The sequence below is a fragment of the Rhinolophus sinicus genome, linkage group LG02 (assembly GCF_036562045.2).
Source record: "Rhinolophus sinicus isolate RSC01 linkage group LG02, ASM3656204v1, whole genome shotgun sequence".
Taxonomy (NCBI): Eukaryota; Metazoa; Chordata; class Mammalia; order Chiroptera; family Rhinolophidae; genus Rhinolophus; species Rhinolophus sinicus.
In genome coordinates, this window is record NC_133752.1 from 197,287,994 (window position 1) to 197,306,518 (window position 18,525).

An 18,525-nucleotide genomic window follows, 5' to 3' on the forward strand; every position below is an offset into this window, starting at 1 on the left:
GAAATTCACTTAACTCATATGCGGAATGTTCACTGTGGGCCTACTGTGTGCAGACACCTGGGCAGATAGTGGGCTTGCAAAGGCTGCCCACTAGGAGCATGTACAAAAGCCAGCCATGGCTACAGAGTGCAGAGGTGCTGAGACCAAGGATGGCCCCCATGTGATTGGGGTGGGTGTAGGGGGTGCCTGGAGTAGGCGCTGCTTGAATGAAGGAGAAAGGAGGAACTGACTTAGGCAGAGACGGAGGGAGTGGGGGGCGGGACTGCAGCAGGGGTGTGGACACGTTAAATGGGAAGGAAGGAGTTCCCAGCAATGACGTGCGGTGTCCCCCAAGCAACAGCACAGTGGTCACTGAGGGGTCAATGCTCCGACTCCTGATCTGTCCCCATCCCATGGGGTCATCAGCCTGTCCCCCGGGGGTGATGAAGACGGGGCTCGTCATGCTTCATAAGTAAGGGCAGGAAGTGGGCACCTACCTGCAGTAAAGGCGAGGGGCAGCATGAAGCTCCAAAAGGCGCCTCCAGGCAGGATGGCTGCCGCATTAAGGCCTATTCCTGCTCGCTAGTGCCACCCAGTGGCCTGAGCAGAGGCTGGGTGGAGAATGGAGCTGGGACAGGAGTGCGCCCAGAGCTGAGGGTGCTGCCTGAGCAGGGCCAGGCAAGCCAAGTGCCACCCCACACCCCACCCCTGTTATGCCCCCATGACTGTTCTCACCTCATGGGGGTGCTGAAGTGCTAAGGCATTCAGAAAAGATCCTGCCTATGGAGTTAGGCTCGCTTGGGTTTGCCTCCCAGCTCAGTCCATTCCCGGTGCCTTGACCTTGACCTTGAGTTGGTCCTGTGAGTGTCTCAGAGCCTCCATGTCCGTAGCTCTACAGGGGGTGAGGATGCCACCCTCCCGGATTCCTACAGGGTAACCTGTGACTGTGAGACAGAGCCATTCCATAAAGTTTGTTCTGGGTTCCGCTTTGGTGGGGTGTGTGGGTGGGCACCCCAAGGCATATGTTACTGCCAGTACAATGGCTCTCCTGTTCCTTGGTGCCGTGACCTCGTGTCAGTCTCTTGGTCACCCAGGGGCCCTTTCTTCATCTGTAATACCTGCTTGGCAAGGCCTTAACGAGTGAGGATTGGCAGTAACAAGCTCTGGGTGCCCAACCAGTGCCAGCATTGGTGCTTAGAAAACGGTGGTGAGGAGGGTGATTATAAGCCATCCTGTGCTCCTCTCAGGGCACAGCCAGTCAGGACACAGAGGTCCGTAAGGGGAACTGCACCTCTTGCCCTGCTGTGTGCTGACTGGGACCGACTGAGTCCCTCGGCCCTCCGATGGGAACACGAGACATGGCTCCTGAAGAGCTCTGTGGTCATGGGGCCACCACTGCCACTCACAGGAATCTGTCTGGTTAAGTTTTCTGCTTTTTTGACCCCTGTTGGGGAATCATGGACCCGCCGGGAGCCCAGCATCATGTGTAGGAAGTGTGGATCAGGCCTGGAATCCCACATTGAGGGGCCATGGGGGGTTTTATCCTGGCTGTCCCCTCCCAGTCAGGGGAGTTACTCTGGGACCACGGGAGCACCGACAACTTAGTGTGAGCATAGTGCTAAGTCATTGGCAAGTCACATAAACCGACATGAGCAAGATGCAGGCCGGAGCTTCAGATGGGGAAGAGTCAGCCTTCTCAGCCCTGCTAATTCCTCAGCCTGGAATTTTCTATTTTACAGCCCATTTCCTTCCTCCTCAAATACCCTCTTAAAGAATTTATTATATGCCTTTTGGAAAATAATTTGTAAAATCTGAAAGAGCTCTCTTAGAAAGGACCCGGTGGTCAGTACTTCTGTGGTTCATATCCAACAAGACCGGCTTGTTCCAGGAGCCTTGACAGGCAAGATTCAAGATGGTTTCTTGCTCTCTCTTGCTCTCTCTGGGCTTTTAGCCTTCTCTGTCTCTCCACACAGTCTCCTTCTGGGCAGTGTCCGTGGTGGCTGAGGGGTGGGAACTGGGCCACAAGACACAGTGTTGGGCCTTGAGGACCAACAAGCTGTTAAGATTCTGACCACACAGTTCCCCCCTGCCCACAGGACAAATGTTCAAAATGTCCCAGAGCCTGGGATGGGACTGAAAACATTCTCTTTATCCCTCCAGCAGGGCCGACCCCTGAGACTCATGGTCTTGGAAGCCAGAGCGAGGCTGGGCAGCCTTGGTTGGCACAGCTCTCAGCCTGAGGGTGTAATGCGGGTGGACAGAGGGGGTTAGTCCTACTCTGGCCCGTGTCTGGGACTTGTCTCCAGAATGGGAAGAGCATGAAAGCCAGAGACGGCTGCAAGTATCCGACAACCTGCAGGTGGCCAGAGCGGCCATGTGTCTCAGAAGGAGGGACTGGGCCTTGACACCTTTTTTCCCTGGTATATGGTAGCTTTCAGGAATTACATTTTCACAGAATTTGGGGTGTTCTGATCAAATTTGCTGAACTGAAAATCGAGGCACATTTTTCTCTTGTGCTTGATGAGATGGAAACCAAAGCCTGGGTGCCAGGGGCCTGACCCTCCTCTGCTCTGTAATAGATGCGGTGACAGCAAGCCCTCCTCAGTCTAGATATACCGGCTAACAGAGACTTTTGTGCCATTCCCAGTCTGACCGTTTGCCAGATACAGTAATTCTATTTTCTGGGGTGTTTCAAGAAGTCTAGGGTAGAGCAGGATAGGACAAAAGTGGAAACTGATCAGGAAAATCAGGGCCATATTTATTTGTACACATTTACTAAACACGTAGTAGGAGTTGAGCCCATGAGGGGTACTGGAGGTAAAGCCAAAGAGCCACAGCCCTGCCCTTGGGAAGTGAGTGGTCTAGAAGGAACCAGGCAGAGAAATGCCTTGTGTGAGGAAGGGTGTGGGGGACTCTGTGGGGCCGGGGGTGTGGAGACCATCGAGCAGGAAGGAACGTCCGTCTCTCTTGTGTGCGATGGCGGCGGGAGCTATACCAGAACATCACACACACCTTACATTCCCTGCTTCCCACACATGCTGGGATAATGCTTCTATGTGACAAATCACAACCGTGTCCTTGGACAAAGGACTGGCCACACGAATGTGGGAAAGCTTAACTCACATAGAGAGACTCTAGCGCCACCTGCTGGCCAGACCCGCCAGGCCTTTCCTAAAGCGGCTCCGGCTCTGTGTGTGTGTGTGTGTGTGTGTGTGTGTGTGTGTGTGTGTGTGTGTGTGTGTGTGTGTGTGAAGTCATGGACTCACTGCGCTTCTGTCTTCCCATCAGTAGAATAAGGAGAACGATATGAGTCAGTGAAGTGAGCAGGTGGAAGGAGAAACTTGGATGGACCAGCATGATGCTGGACACCATTCCTCAGAGCCTCCCAGATCACCTGGAGCCCTCCCATTCGCCCTGACCTGGGTGTCGGGCCTTGGGCCGCCCCTCAGCAGCGCCCATGCCTGCCTTCTTCCTTACCTCTCCTCCCCGCGGCCTTTGGGCCCCTCCCACGCATGACTCCCTTCTTCAGTGTTCCTGACCCTCATGTGCCTTTAGTACCACAGAGCCCATCCCCAGGGCCGTTCTTTCTAAGAGCCCAGAATGGTACATGGTCAAGCAAATGAAAGGATTGCTATCAGTGCTGATAAAGAGCCTGGAAACAGGATGTAAAAAGAGACCACTCTCACAAATGCCAGTGTGAAATCAGTAACCCAACCGGAGGCATGGAAACTGAAAGGGAGACATGGTGCAACACTGGGAGAGTAGATGTGCCTGACTGGAGAATCCAAACACAGCCAAGATGGCGGAGCTTCCGTGCTCTGCCAGGTCCCACGGGGCTCTGCACCTTGACTTTCCTTCCTAAGGCAGCTGTCTTCATAGTGTGACGGGCCTAATGTTCAGGTGGCAGATGATAGTCCCTGTCCCCATCCTCTCACAGGAAGTTAGAACCTGTCTCCATCCTGTTACAGGAAGTTAGGATCTATAACAGGAAGTTAGAACCTGTCTCCATCTCCATCACAGAAAGCTAGAACCTATCACCATCCTGTCACAGGAAGTTAAAACCTATCCTCTTCCTGTCACTGGAATTTAGGAGCTATCACCATCCTGTCACAGGAAATGACTATAACTGGAAATTAAAACCTGCTTCCAGCCTGTCGTAGGAAGTTAGAACCTATCTCCATTTCCATTCCAAGCTCTGGCTGGCCCTGAGGGCACAGACAGGAACCTGGGCCTGGAGCATAAGGCCTAGTGAGGGGGGATGGGGAATAGTCCTCATGACCCGAGCACAAATCTGGCTTCCTCTCTCTGTGACCTTGTTTCTGAGGCCATTGACTCTTTCAGCCTCAGTTTCCTCATCTGAAAAATGGCACTCATCCCACCCTCACAGTGCAGTTGCAGTGATCACACTAGAGAATGCATGATGACAAATAGCCAAGCACTTGATAAATGGCAGCAGCCATCACTGCTAGTAGCGGAGATGGTCACTTCTAGGGTCATCTCTACAACCCACCCAAGAGCCCTGTGTAGCCCTGACCGCTGATGGGCCAGGGGCCAGGAGCCTGGATGACACTCAGAGGGCAGGGTATGCCTGGTGAGTGTGGCCCGGGGAGGGGCTCTGCCAGTGAGAAGGGGACACACCTCACTCCGGGCGCAACCCTTGACCCCGGCCACCCAGTGCCCCCTGAGGGTGTTGGAAGAGGCTAGTGCCTGAGTCAGCGGCCCGGAGGTCCACGGCACCTCCCACAGGTGAGTGAGGGGTGCTCTTCCCATTGACTGAATTGGCCAGAGGGGCGGCGGGAGGCCCTGCACAGTGAGCCCGCGCTTCCCCTGTGCTCTGTTGTTCCTCCGCTTGCTGAATTTGCCCTAACCCTCTTCTTCTCTCTCTGTCCACTTTTCTTGCAGCCGCTGTGAGCGCTTGCCTTGCCATGAGAATCAGGAGTGCCACAAGCTGCCTCTGAGAATAACCTACTACCACCTCTCTTTCCCCACCAACATCCAAGTACCCGCGGTGGTTTTCCGCATGGGCCCCTCCAGTGCCGTCCCCGGGGACAGCATGCAGCTGGCCATCACCAGCGGCAATGAGGAGGGCTTTTTCAGCACCCGGAAGGTGAACCACCACAGTGGGGTGGTGGCCCTCACCAAGCCCGTCCCTGAGCCCAGGGACTTGCTCCTGACTATCAAGATGGACCTCTATCGCCACGGCACCGTCAGCTCCTTTGTGGCCAAGCTTTTCATCTTTGTATCTGCAGAGCTCTGAGCACTTGCTTTGGGCCGTGGGGGCTCCCTCTTGTTGCTTTCCTAACCCTCTTCGCCGGGATTTTAATAAAGTGTAGCAGGCGATCCCATACCACATGCCTCCTGTGCCTTGGTTTTATTTGGCGTGGTTGGGAGTATCCGCTGCTTATCACCCTGGGGTGAGCTGCACTTGCCACTGCCTGGTGCCCTCAGGGGGTGACCGAGGGGTGTTTTCCATAGTGGAGTATGTGCCTGGGAGTGTCTGTCAATAGAAGTCACTGTACATAACACCAGGGACTCCAGGCAAGGGGAGAACGAGGCCTGGGTCTACCATTTCAGATAAATTCTCTCTCCTCCATTTTATGTTGAGCCCAGAGGACAAGGTGATGTTTGAGAAGGGCTCTCTGAGATTAGTGAGCTCCAGCCCGTCTCATTTTACAAATGTGGAAACTGAGGCCCAGAGAAGGGGGAGGGCCTTGGCCAAGGTTACACGGCCTGTTTGTGGCAGAGCCGGGCTGCTGGTTCCAGCTTGGCTTCCTTGCTATATTGCTTGGAGCTGAGGATCTCACCGAGGCACAAAAGCTCTAACCAGAAAATCAAGCCTCCCTTTTCTGTTTGTCTTGACGAGAAGCCCAACCTTGTAGTGGAAAAACACTGAACACAATTGCAGCAGCTCTTGTCAAAGTGAGGTCTGTGCATCCTCTGAGGATGCTGGTCCCGTGCCGGGAGGTGGCAGAGGGACGGCACAGTGCGCTGCTCATGAGAACCAGGTCCTTCATATGCGTTGCCTCCAGCCCTGTGGGGCAGGTGTATCCTCTTCATAGAGACTCAGAGAGGGTGAGTGACTTGTCCAAGAAAGCACAGCCCCTATGTTAACCTCAGTTTGCTGATTCCACAGCTCTGACTATTCCATTCTGTCACGATACCTCCAATGTGGTTATGACCCACCTGCTTCTCTCCATCTCCACCATGATTCCAGTCAAGCCACTGTCACAAGTTCCCAACATGGCTTTCAAGGCCCTCCATTATTTAGTCCATTTCCAACCCGACCTCATATTGTTCTCCCTTGCTCACTTCCTTCAGGCCACAGTGACAGGCTCTTTGCTGCCTCAGGCCCTTTGTACCTGCTTTGTACCCTTGGCCTGAATGTTGGTTAAACTTCACCTTAAGTGTTCTTTTCTCAGAGAAGCCTTCCTTGATACCTTGGGTTTATGTTTCTTCCGTCCAATTTACTCACAGTACTTCCTTCTCGATGCTTATTATCACACTTTGCAGTTCCCATTTACCTGTGGTTTTCATTTGTCTTCCCCACCATCACCCCATGGAGAAAACTCCGTGGAGGCAGGGACCAAGTCTGTCTCATTCAGTGCATGTCCCTAGCTCCTAGCAAGGTGCCTAGCACACAGTAGGTGCTTTGTCCATGGATTATTTTGGAGGTAACATGAAATTACACCTGACGCCATGTCTGGTATATGGCAGGCAATCAATATGTGTTGGTGTGTTCACTCATTAGAAGGTACTTGAGTGTTCATTTGGATCTTGATTTAAATGTGGAGTGAAGGTTTAGAGGGTTTGGATATATTCAAGGTCACTGATATGTTACAGCTGTCATCACTTCTGTACTAAACCAAACTCCCAAGGGGAAATGATAATAATCGCGATTATTGTTACTATAATGACGGTGATGCTGACGGTGATGCTAATGGTAACAGCTAACACTTGTGTGCTACTTCTGTGGACCAGGACTGTCACAACCACTTAACGAATCCTCACAGTGGCTTCGTGATTAAAGTACTGGTGTGATCCCCATTCCTCAATGAAGACATGGAAGCTTAAGTAACTTGTCCCAAGTCCCACAGCTGGTATCGGGGGGGGCCGGGATTCAAACCCAGGCAGGCTGGCTCCGGGGTCTGCGCTCTGAAGCCTTGCCCCAGCTGCCTCAAATGCTGTGCAGAGGGCAGAATTACTGGAATTAGTCCATGCTGGTTAGGTTATTACTCTAGCCTCATCTCAAAAAGCCCTGGATGCAAGCTCTGTAATTCCCAAGTACAAAGCAGGATATTGTATTAGCTAAAGAAGGAGGCAGTGTGGTGTAAAGGAAAGAGCTGTGAGGATGAAATGAGATGTGTATACCATGTCTAGTGTAGAGAATCCGGGAAGATGGGAAGATGCAGCACATAGTTTCTGAAGCTCTCTGGATCCCAACCAAAAACACACAGAACAACTAGATAAGACATTTTTAAAGTACATAGAAAACATTTACAACTAAAGGTGATGATGTATCCCCACGAACCCCTAAATACAGTTCATGTCCACATGCATGGTATTGGCATCCAGCCTTGAGAAAGGAGTGGGAGACCCCAAAAGAGTCCTCAGGTTTTCCATACAAAGTCCAATAGACCAATTTGGGCATAGCAGCTGAGACTGGGAGGCATTTTGCTCATCCCAGTGGCCAGTGTGTACAAGGGGCTCATGGAAGGATTGAAGGATGGAGCAACCTGGCCCCTATGGAGTCTTGAAACTGAGCCACCAAACTTCCCTTAAGGTCAGGATCTCACACTGTGGGGGAAAAAATTGCTGGAAATGAAGCAGAAAACTGAGTAGGAATGAAACAACAGGAATGATGGAGAAAAAAGGTCCAGGTAATGTAGAGGCATATCAGAAAGGAAGCTGCCAAAAACAACAGATGAGGGAGCTCTGGGAAGTCAGAAAAACCACTGTGAACCATACCTCTTACTTAGATTTCAAGAAAACTAGTTTCACATAAAAATGTTCAACCAAAAACTATCAAGCTTAAATCTCATACAAAATTCTTATAAGAAAAAAAACTTAGTAAAAACAGAATGACGTCCCTCTGGGTAATGAAAGTACACCAGAAAGATATGCTCACAAACTAGATCAAAACTGTAACCTGTATCAAAACAAAATAAAACCACTAAGAAAATGATCAAAAATAGAAGGACAATGTAAGTCTGTATTAGGAAAAACTCAGGAGCCAAGATTATGCATAAACATCATGTATGATTTTATATGAGATCGTTTATTTTTTCCCCTTTGGGGAAAAGAAAGAATTAGGAAAAACTGAGAAATGAAGTGATGGAACTCAGGAAATAATTTAAAACTAAAGCAAAAAGCAATTTAAGAAATAAATACTTAAGAAAAAGAGAAGCTGAAAAGAAGAAAAATTTTATAAATTTAAAAACAAATAACAAAAGAGATGAAAAGGCTTGAAGAGAAAGTGACAGATATTGAAGATAGGCAAATAAGATCCAACATACAGGTAACAGAAACCTCTGAAGAACTAACCCCAGCAAGAGGGGGGAAATAAACACTAAAAATGATAACTCAAGATACTTTATAGAAATTTAAAAAAAGGATTTGAAATTCCATATTGAAAGAACATACAACATAACTGAACATATCTACTCAGAGCAACCAACACAAGACATAGTCTAGTAAAATTATTGGACTTTAAAGAGAAAACAAACTATGGGCATCATGCAAAAATGGCAAGTGACTTCTAAGGGAAAAAATTATATTATCATCGGACTTTTTCACAGCAAGATTTATACTGAAAGAAAATGAATGATAAGATGCTCAAGAAAATATAATACCAGGATTTCATACCCAGCAAAACTAGCTTTTGTATACAAGGGCACAAATTATTTTCAACATGCCAAATTATCAATATATGAGCATTAAACACAGTTACTCATAGAACTATAACTAAATGAGTGTTACAAGAAAAAAATAGTGTGAATTGCTATATGCTCAGACACTGTAGATATACCACATCTATTTAAAATTTGTAGGTAGAATGGAGAGATCCTACCCCCCCCCCCTAAAATTATTCATTTAAGTAATTAGGGGTGGTAATTTTAGTATTATTATTCTGAGACTACAGTGTCAGATTATGGAATAAGTTCAATAAATAATTATGGGATATTCTATCATCTCCTTTGTTCTTAAGAACCAAGGTTCTGATATGGAAAAAAGAAGTTTCCTTCATACTGTACAAGAGATTAAGTAAAGAACGGTGTGGTCCTTATTTTGAATTGAAAATATCAGTATGCACTCATGATGTATTTTTTATCTTTAAAAATATTCACTGACAGAGGCCTAGAAACAATGAATGTTCCTGCTATCCAGACTGTGGTCTTGAAATACTATTTCCACAAAAACAAAACAAAACAAAAACCAAACCCAAGATTTCTTGGAGAAATAGCTGGGGCAGTAAAAGTACCATGTGAGGCTGTACCACCCTGTCATAGCAGACAGCAAGAGAGCTCTCAAAAGCTACTGGGTCTAGGTCTAAAGAACTCAGGAGCCAATCTGATTTTGCTGCTGGCCAAAGATGGGAAATCTTGAGCTCCAGCGAAGGATAATGATTGCGATGTATTGAAATCCATGAAATAGTTCAAGTCCTTGAGTTCATACTGATATTTTAAAAACCCATTAATAACCTCTGGATGATGATAGAGAGCTAGTTCTTTATCCTGAAAACTGGTAAATACAAGGGAAAAATCAAGCACGGATGTTGCTTTTGTTCTATGAACTATACCCACTGGTAACCAGATAGCACATAAGGGAAAGCATCGTTTTACAGAAGTATTCCAAGTAATAAGTGAAAAAGACTTGGTAGAATCAGCCTTTCAGCATTTTGCAATCCTTGATATATCAGTGGGTCTCGGCCCTGAGCATTAACAGCTGCTGACATCACAGAAAGAGATGACCAGACACCACGTGCCCTCTGATGGAAAACACGCCACCAATTGTCATCTTTCCGAAGGGACTGGGCCTGCATCTGATCAGGCCTCTGGATCAGCGGCCAGTGTGCAGGAAATGCAGAGGACGAAGGAACATGCTGGACTGCACCATGCGCCTGTACTCAGCAAGTCCAGATGTCAGAAGCTCTACAATTCTAAGGTTTCTGGTTCCTTAGCAGATAAATTGTGGGAAACGAAGAGGATGGAGACAAAACCTGTAGATGAAAAAGGACTTAGAAGACATAAAACTTTTTAACGGACGCATCTAAATGATCGTGTCCCGAGATGCACACTTGTGTAACAGAAACTATAAAGAAACCCAGGTAGGCGATTGCTAGGAGACTTCAGATAGGGGTTACTTTGGGGGTGCAGGAAGGGGTTGAAATTGGTGTGGGGCACGTGAAGGAGCCTCAAGTGGCTGGTGTATCTTGACCTGGGTGGTGATTATAAAAGTTTTTGCCTCATAATACCCAAACTGTAGCCTTGTTTTGTGTAGCATTTATTTGCATTTGTGTTTTAAGATTAAGAGGTTTTAAAAATATTTCTAGCACAATGCGTGAAACAAATTGCCTCTTTTCCCTCCTCCCCACCAGTCACATGACACTGTAGATTTGACTTCTTTGCTGGGTACCAGAGAGGGCACTTTATAAATGCCCCCTCATTTATGACCCGTGTGATCCACCCAATCCAGGGCTCCATGAGGCAGGACTCCCTTGGTGTCCCCGGCGCCTGACGCCCAGCAGGCACGCAAAACATACTTATTGAGAGAGTGAATGAATGCATGGGTTTTGCTATTCTGGAAACTGGAGCTCAGTCCGTAGTGTTGGCAAATAGCAAAGCCTCGCTTATGCACAGCGAGGGCAGATGGAAACCGGGGTGTGTCTCTGGCATCTGGGTCCCAATCCCGTTTGCAGGGAGGTATCCCCACGGAGCAACGGGCTGTGGAGGCCATTGCTGTTCTCTGATGGAGCCGTCTCTGAGCCAGCTCTCCCCGCCTGGCCTCCTGCTGCTCCTCTCTAGACCCCGTCTCTGTAGGTGTGCTGGTTCCAACTTTCTCATCCGCTCTTGTGTTCTGGCTCCCCTCAGGCTCCGCCAAGAGAAGACGGACACCGTCCGCTGCGTCAAGTCCTGCCGCCCCAACGATGTCACCTGTGTGTTGGACCCAGTACACACCATCTCCCACACTGTCGTCTCACTGCCCACCTTCCGAGAGTTCACCCGCCCGGAAGGTGAGTGACAACTCCCACGGCCCGGGATTAGCGTGGGGCCCCAGGGGAGGCCGTGGTCTGGGAGAGCTCCCTGAGAGGCAGCCACTCCTGGGTAAGATGTGGGTTGGGTGTAGATCTCCCCCACCTCTGCCCCACGTCAGCTCTGTGTCCCCAGACTGCAGGGCACCATGCTGCCTGCCCACTCCCGGATCCCAGTTCAGGAGTCTCTTCTTATGGGTAACCATTGTTCAGCAAATAGCGATTAAGTGTTGATTCTGTGCCAAATGCTGGGGAGTCAGGGAGGGCGTCCAGGAAGAAGTGACTTCCATGTTGGGGCCTGGGCAGTAGGAGGTAATCCAGTGAAAGTAGGGAGCAGGGAGAGAGGAGGGTGCCAAGCAGAGCGGAACACGTCTGGAGGTAAGTAGGGAACGTGGGCATTTGAGGAACTAAACCTGGTTTTTCTGGCTGGAGCAGTAGTGGCTCGGCCAGACACAAGCTGAAGGATAAGTGAAAGCCTGAACTTGGGGCTGCGACTTTAACATCACCCTGGACACCAAAGGATCCACAGCTGGAGGGGCTGCACTGAATCCAGTAGTCAAGGGGTCAGTGTTGCCGTGCCGGCCCCTGCCTGCAGGGGGTGCCTGGCCTGCCATGTGGACCTGCTGTCACCGTGCCCTTTCACTAGTGCGGGGCCAGGGACAGCCTGCGTGGGCAGATGGCTGTGAATGGGGTGCTACTCTGTACACCCCGCTTTGGGGGATGCAGCCCACATACCAGGGCTGGAGTGGTCTCCAGCCACCCCCGTCCTCTGTGCAGGTTTCATCCCTGGCCTCTGGAGGAGCTCACCATGATTCATTCAGCAATGTGGACTGAGTCTCCCCTGTGTCCAGCTCAGGGCATGGCTCTGGGGCCCAGGGATAAGAAAGAGCCCTCTGACCCTCTCAGGGAAGACGTGCAGTTAAGCCAGCATGAGTACCCCCTGTGATTATGCACAGTGACACAGGGTCCTACAGGAGCGCACGCCAGAACATGAAACCTAGTTGTGGTTGGTGGCAAGGGCACGCGAGGCTCCCTGAGGACGTGGTTGCCTGAAGGAGCAGGTGGCTAGCCCTCAACCCGCTGACTCGTTCCTCTTGAAACGGAGAGGCACAGAATCTTTACAGGGTGGCACAGACTTGGGATGGAGAAAATCACTGACTGGTGTTTGCCTTGTGCAAAATGACAGGTTCCACCAAACCACATACGAATCCTTTGCAAAACCCTAACGGCTGGTTCTGTGGCCTCTCGGCCAGTGCTGACCTAAGTGGTTCTACAGGGAGTTGGACATGGCTAGAGACACCTGTTAGCATCTCAGGCCCAGGAGATTCAGACCTTGACCTCTGGCACTGAAAGGACCCTTAGTGGGCACTGGTGGGCTGCCTCCTTCCCTTTACAGATGAGGAAAATGAGGCCCAGAGAGAGGACGCCCCTAGATGGCCCAGCGCTGGCATAGTCAGGGCCTCGTGCTCCCAGCCCAGGCAGCTGCCCCAATCACACCAGGTGGTCTGGGAGATGGACACAGCCAGCAAACTGCCCAGCCAACCCTGAGAAGGGCTTTGTCTGACCCATATCACCGTGCGGCAGGAGACCAGCCTGCTCCCTTGCCTTTCCCTTTGTCCCCTCATGCATCTCCCTTCCCCGTTCTCCCAGCTTCATGAAGATTTGTGGCTAATTACTAGTTACTTCTCAACGCTGGCACTGACACTGATTAGCTCCATGACCTCAGGGAAGAGCCCCCAAAAAAAATCTCTCCAGGCCTCAGTTTCCCCATTGGTAGGGCAGGGTGATAGGCTGTGACCTAGGACCTCTCAGGACCCCTCCAGCGTCTCCATGCAGGGGTCCCTCCTATTGGGCTCTCATTACCTGAGGGTGCATTTCTGGGACGAGGGGCCCAGTGCTGCTCCCCTTTCCATGCCGTGCTTCGCTCTGGCAGAGATCATCTTCCTGCGAGCCATCACGCCAGCCTTTCCCGACAACCACGCTGACATCATCTTCGACATAACGGAAGGGAACCTGCGGGACTCCTTCGACATCTTCAAGCGCTACATGGACGGCATGACTGTGGGTGAGTGGCCTAAGACCTCCAGGTCTGTGCAGACACGCTGTCGTCCTCCCAACCTGTGGTGCTAACTGGGCAGGCAAACCTCTCTGGAGCAGCCCAGCTCCCATCTGAGTCCCCTTCCTAAACGGACCCCATCCATTCTTCAGGGCCCTGCTGGAACTCCGGGGAATTCCAGCGCGAGGAGCGCCTTGGGTGGCGGAGCCTGCCTGGCACCCGCCCTAGCTGTGCCACCAGGTCTCGGGCAACTCCTGTGGGTGGCGGAGCCTGCCTGGCACCCGCCCTAGCTGTGCCACCGGGTCTCGGGCAACTCCTGTGGGTGGCGGAGCCTGCCTGGGACCCGCCCTAGCTGTGCCACCGGGTCTCGGGCAACTCCTGTGGGTGGTGGAGCCTGCCTGGGACCCGCCCGAGCTGTGCCACCGGGTCTCGGGCAACTCCTGTGGGCCGAGGCTCCCTCCGCGCCTGTAAATGGGTGGATTCGCTAGATCTCTGCGTCTCACAGCCGTGAATTTCAGACGAGATTGCACAGGCGGAGCGCTCCTCCCAGGGCTCGGCTCACTGGGAGCCGATGTGATTTTCATTCTTGTGATGTAACGGAAGGAATAACAAAAAGGGAGTCGGGCCTGCGGTCTGGTCTCCCCTGGGCTTGCCCGCGTCTGGTTGTTGTCCCCTCCCGCGTGGCAGCCCATTAGAGGACCAAGGCCACGCCCGGGCACGTACATGCACACAGCCTGTCTGACCTGGGAGCCCTTTGGAGCCTTCCCCCTGGAGACACAGTGCCTTGGGCGCATGCAGGACGGACGGGGTGGATGAAAGTTACCGGAGGTGGCCGCTGAGAGGAGTTTTCAGGTGAAGAGGGAGGGGAAGGGCAGCAGCAGAGTCCAGGTGGAGAGAGCGGGTGAATCTGGGAAACTGGGTCACAGTACCTTCCTGAACTGTCACCTTTTAAAGAATTTAAGCTCGTGGGGCATGATAACCATCACAGCTGCCATTTGGGACTTAGATTTAGACTCTGAACATTTTCAAAGCAGCTGAGCCACCGAGGGCCAGGCTCTGTCCTCACCTGGGCCTCAGTTTCCCCACTGTGAAGGGGGGAGGAGAGGAGTGGGCTTGGGGGTCTCCTAGGCCCTGGATTCTGTGAGGTCCTGACCAGAACCAGAATCCATACAGTTGCCCCCCTAACCCCTAGCAGAGCGTTTTGGAACATGGTCTCTAGGTGGCGCTGTTGGATCTTAGAACCCCCATGCCTGAAGCCCCAAACCCGACCGTTGTTAAACTGGCAGCTGGAGACAGGGAATCGTTATTTCCCTGTTGCCAGAGAGCCATTTATAGCGACTTTACAAGCTCTTAAATGGGTTTGCGTGTTGTAAACATGACTGAGTCATTTGGGGGCTCTCCACCCCCAGCCGCCTCCTCCTTCACTGGCTGGCAGCAGGAATAATTAGTTAATTACAATTAATGCTACATTAACCCTCGCTCCAAGGGGAGGGCATGCCATGTGTGGTTGTCAGCAGTCATAAAACGTGCTGCTTGCCCTGGAGTCACTGCCCACTCTGGCCTCAGTATCTCCCACTGGTAGATGAAGAGACCCTTCAGGGACCTTCAGGCACCTGGGGGTGAGAACAGGCAGAAGGAGTTAGGGTCAGAGCTTGTCCCACCTGTGTGTGTGCTGGCGCAGAGGGAGGGGGACGACCAGCCTGACCACACTCACAAGCAGAAACCCCCCTCATGCCAGTCCTGTGCTCACTGCTGGGCTTGCAGGTAGGCTGTGACACGGCCACCCTGGAACCTGAGAACCGCTTGGAACCTTAGGAGCTGGAATCGGAACCTTCCTGAGCCCCCACCTGTACCAAGCCCTGGGCCGGGCACTGTGGCTACAGAGATAGGGTGGTACCTGTGCTGCTTTGCATTCCAGCAGGGGAGGAGACGGCCTCGTACACAGATCGTGAAAACAGGACACTGTAGCTAGCGTGCACAGAGACTGGGACCAGCCCCGCAGCCTTTGAGAGCTCTCCTGGGGTTGGGTTCCCTGTAGTATTTGCACCTTCGGCTCCCAGCTAACTCCTCCCTGCGGTGAACCAAGACAAAGGGTTGGGCAGTGGCCAGGCCCAGACCCAGTGCCCGCCAGCACATTTTTCCAGCTAAATCTATACTCCAAACAGAACCACCTGGGAGGCTCTGTTTCTTGGCTTCCTATCCACTGGGGCAGAGAATTCTGGCCTGTCATAGCGTCCTGGAGACCACCTCTGCCAACTCCTTCTTTTGTAGAGGGGGAAACGGAGGGCCCAGAGAGGCGAGGGGCTTGCCAGGGTTCTCACTGTGATCAGGCAGAGTGGAATGGAACAGATCCCAAGTGTGAGAGGCGACCACAGGTGCCACCCGCTTCCTGGGAATGGAATGTGGCTAAGGCCACAGAGACAGAGCAGCCGTCTCTCACTGTGCTTGGTCACACGGCCCTGGTCTGTGGAATTCCGGGCTGGCGCTGCAGGCGGGAGGGCCGAAGCTGGCTCTTGGGAATTCACCCTGCCTGTAGTCCTGCCTCCTGTGTGGGCCCAGCCTCTTCCACTTCTCAGTGTGTTTGCAAGATGCCCCACCTGGTTGGGTTCCTGGAGTCTGCCATGTCCCAGGTGGAGGACCAAGGCCAGAGCGGGCAATGTCTCGCTGAGGTGGGACCCAGGCTGTGTTTCGGGTTGGGCTCTTGTTTCTAAACCTGCTGGTGGCTGCCTTATTTCTCTGCCTGGGGTCTCTTCCCTCAGTCTCCTTAACCCCACCTCTTGCCTCCCCTCTTCTAACCCAAATAACTTCTGTGCACCCCAGGAACTTCTGGGCCTCTGGGTGTATCCATTCTGCATGCACGGGCCTTGGACATGTGCGTGTGCTGTGGTTCCGGGTCTGTCCTCCCGCAATGGATTGTTCTGCCGCTGGACTCAAGCCCAGTGTGAGCAGCCTGAGAACCGTCGTGGCTGAGCTTGTTCACTCCCGCGTCCCCACTTGGTCCTCACAAATACCCGTGAAGACAGGCGGGGTTGTCTCCCTTGAGCGAGGGAGGGAACTGAGTAAATGGCTTCGTGAGACTGAGTAACTGAAAACCAGCAGGCCCGGGGAATTTGGGAACTTGTTTTCAGGGGTGCACTTCTCATTTCAAACACGTCTTAGACAGAAACCTTTATGTCAGCGGAGCGGGAAAAGCGTTCTCTGGGGCTGTTCATGCCTCCCACGTGCTATGCCCTGGCAGGGCCTGGGAGGTGGCTCCCTACCCATTGAGAATCAGCATGCAGGCCCATGCAGCCTACGGCACCTGGGAAGAGACACCTATCTACTCACAGGTGTTAGCTGAACACCTGCCTGCTCTAGGCCACGCCCTGTGCCAACACTGGGTGCCAGGGTCGGGAAGGCTTCCTGGAAGAGGTGTGGTCTGAGCTGAGTGTCAATGCATATGAAGGAGCAATTAACACTTAGTGGGTGCCAGAAGCAGGTGTTTCATCGCCACCACAACCCTGTGATGTGGGGGTGTATCTGCATTATTGGATGAGGGAATGAGGGCCACAGAGGGCAGGAGGCTTGCCCGAGACCACTTAGTCTGGGGGGCAGAGTGGTCCGAGAGCCCCGTCTTCCCCAAACACCCAGAGCTGAAGCCCACAGATGGCTGGCGCTGCTTGAGCAAAGTTGCTAAGAGTTTGGGTGTCCCAGGAAAATAGTGTACAAGCCTCCAGGACCACAAGGCAGCCGCATTCATTCTCCACCACCACCCCCACCCCACCAGTAACAAAAGAAGAAAAAAGTGCCCTGAGTGGACTAAGAACCTAAAAAGGGCCAGGCCTTCCCCTAATGTGTCCTCTAAAACCCAGGTCTTAGCGGGGATAAGGGCAGCTCTGGAGCAGGGCTGGGCCTGTGAAGTGCTGGACAGCCGTCCCAGCCGTCATCGCATTCCTCTTTAACCAGCTGTCAGCAAGAAATAAAAATGCATTTTCAATCTGTGCGAAAGTGCTCTGTTAGTGCCCCGGTATTCTCGGGCCAGTACAAAGCCTTCCTCATCCAGTTCTGATTCCTTCCTCGCTCTGCAGGGTACCGGCTGTAATGGGGATACTTGGAGAAGGGGTCTTTCAGGTAATAGCTCCCTAGTTCCTGTGTTACAGTTTCAGGGATCCTGGAAATAGACAAATGTATATTTCATGTTGCTTTCATTCAGCTGGAAGTAACAGGTTCAGATGGGCAGTGTCTCTACAAGCAGCCTCTCTTGCAGTTCTGATTAACTAGGGGAGAAGGTCTGCAAGGAGCTCAGGTTTGCCCCACTGGCTTCGCGCCTCTGTGGTCGGGCTTGGGGAGAACTTCAGCCCTGGAGCTGTGGGGAATCACAGCGGTCAAGGGGCGCACAGGCCTGGAGGGCACTGTGACTAGTCAGTTAACTGCCTCATCCATTCCACGGTGCTTCTTGGGCTCCTACTATGTGCTGCGTGAAGAGGATGTAGTCTCTGCCTCTGGGGAGGATGATAGTCCCCAGAGAGTGACAGGAGGGTGCAGTGAGAGATGCTGAGGCCCCTGCCTGGGCAAATCAAGGCAGGCTACAGGGCGGAGATGGCACCTGGGCTGGCTTGCCGTTGGCCAGGTGAAGAATCAGAGGGCATTTCAGGACTTTGCCCCTTCCTCTGCACGGTGGTGTTTTGAACCTCCCCCCTTGGCCATATAGACTTGAAAGGGGTCTTTACTTATAAAGAGGTGGCCTTGAAGCTTCGAGACAACCATCCCTATAGGAACTGTCCAGTGACAACCCAAGTCTTGCCCAGTCCCTCAACTTAAATGCCAGTGCAGGTCAGCAGCTGTCAACTGTAACATCCCAGTGTCCCGGGGCTCAGACTACCGTCACACTTGCTCTACACTGACCCAGGGACCTTCCCGCCCAGTGTCAAATGCAGGTTGGGCTATGTGCTCTCGTGACCACATGCTACACACACACACACGTGCACACACGTGCACACACACACACACACACATGCCAGCTCTCGCTCTACTCCCTCCCCTGGTTCCCACTGAGTCTTGCCCACCCGCTGCCTTGCCCCGTCACCTACCCTTCCTGGCATTCCAAGAAACACTCCGAGCCCCTGTGAGCCCAGCCTGGGGTGGCTCTGGGGAGGCTGAGATCATTGAGAGACACACATCCCACGCCCTCGGGATCTGCCAGCCCTGTGCAGGAGACAGACGCCAACCCAGACCCTTCTAACAGCACATGCAATGTGCTGGA

The 18,525-nt window shown here is 52.2% G+C and overlaps 1 protein-coding gene across 2 annotated transcripts in view; it reads left to right on the forward strand.

The window, feature by feature from the left end:
- Nucleotides 1–18,525, forward strand: part of FBLN1 (fibulin 1) — a 76,945-nt gene that overhangs the window by 42,917 nt on the left and 15,503 nt on the right. Inside the window, exons 15-16 of one of the 2 annotated variants that reach the window (XM_019739265.2) lie at nucleotides 11,067–11,209; nucleotides 13,161–13,292. In XM_019739265.2, the coding sequence (XP_019594824.1) occupies nucleotides 11,067–11,209; nucleotides 13,161–13,292 (275 nt within the window). Of the gene's footprint in view, nucleotides 1–4,881; nucleotides 5,327–11,066; nucleotides 11,210–13,160; nucleotides 13,293–18,525 lie in introns of those variants that run through there. The other variant, XM_019739267.2, reaches the window with a different exon arrangement.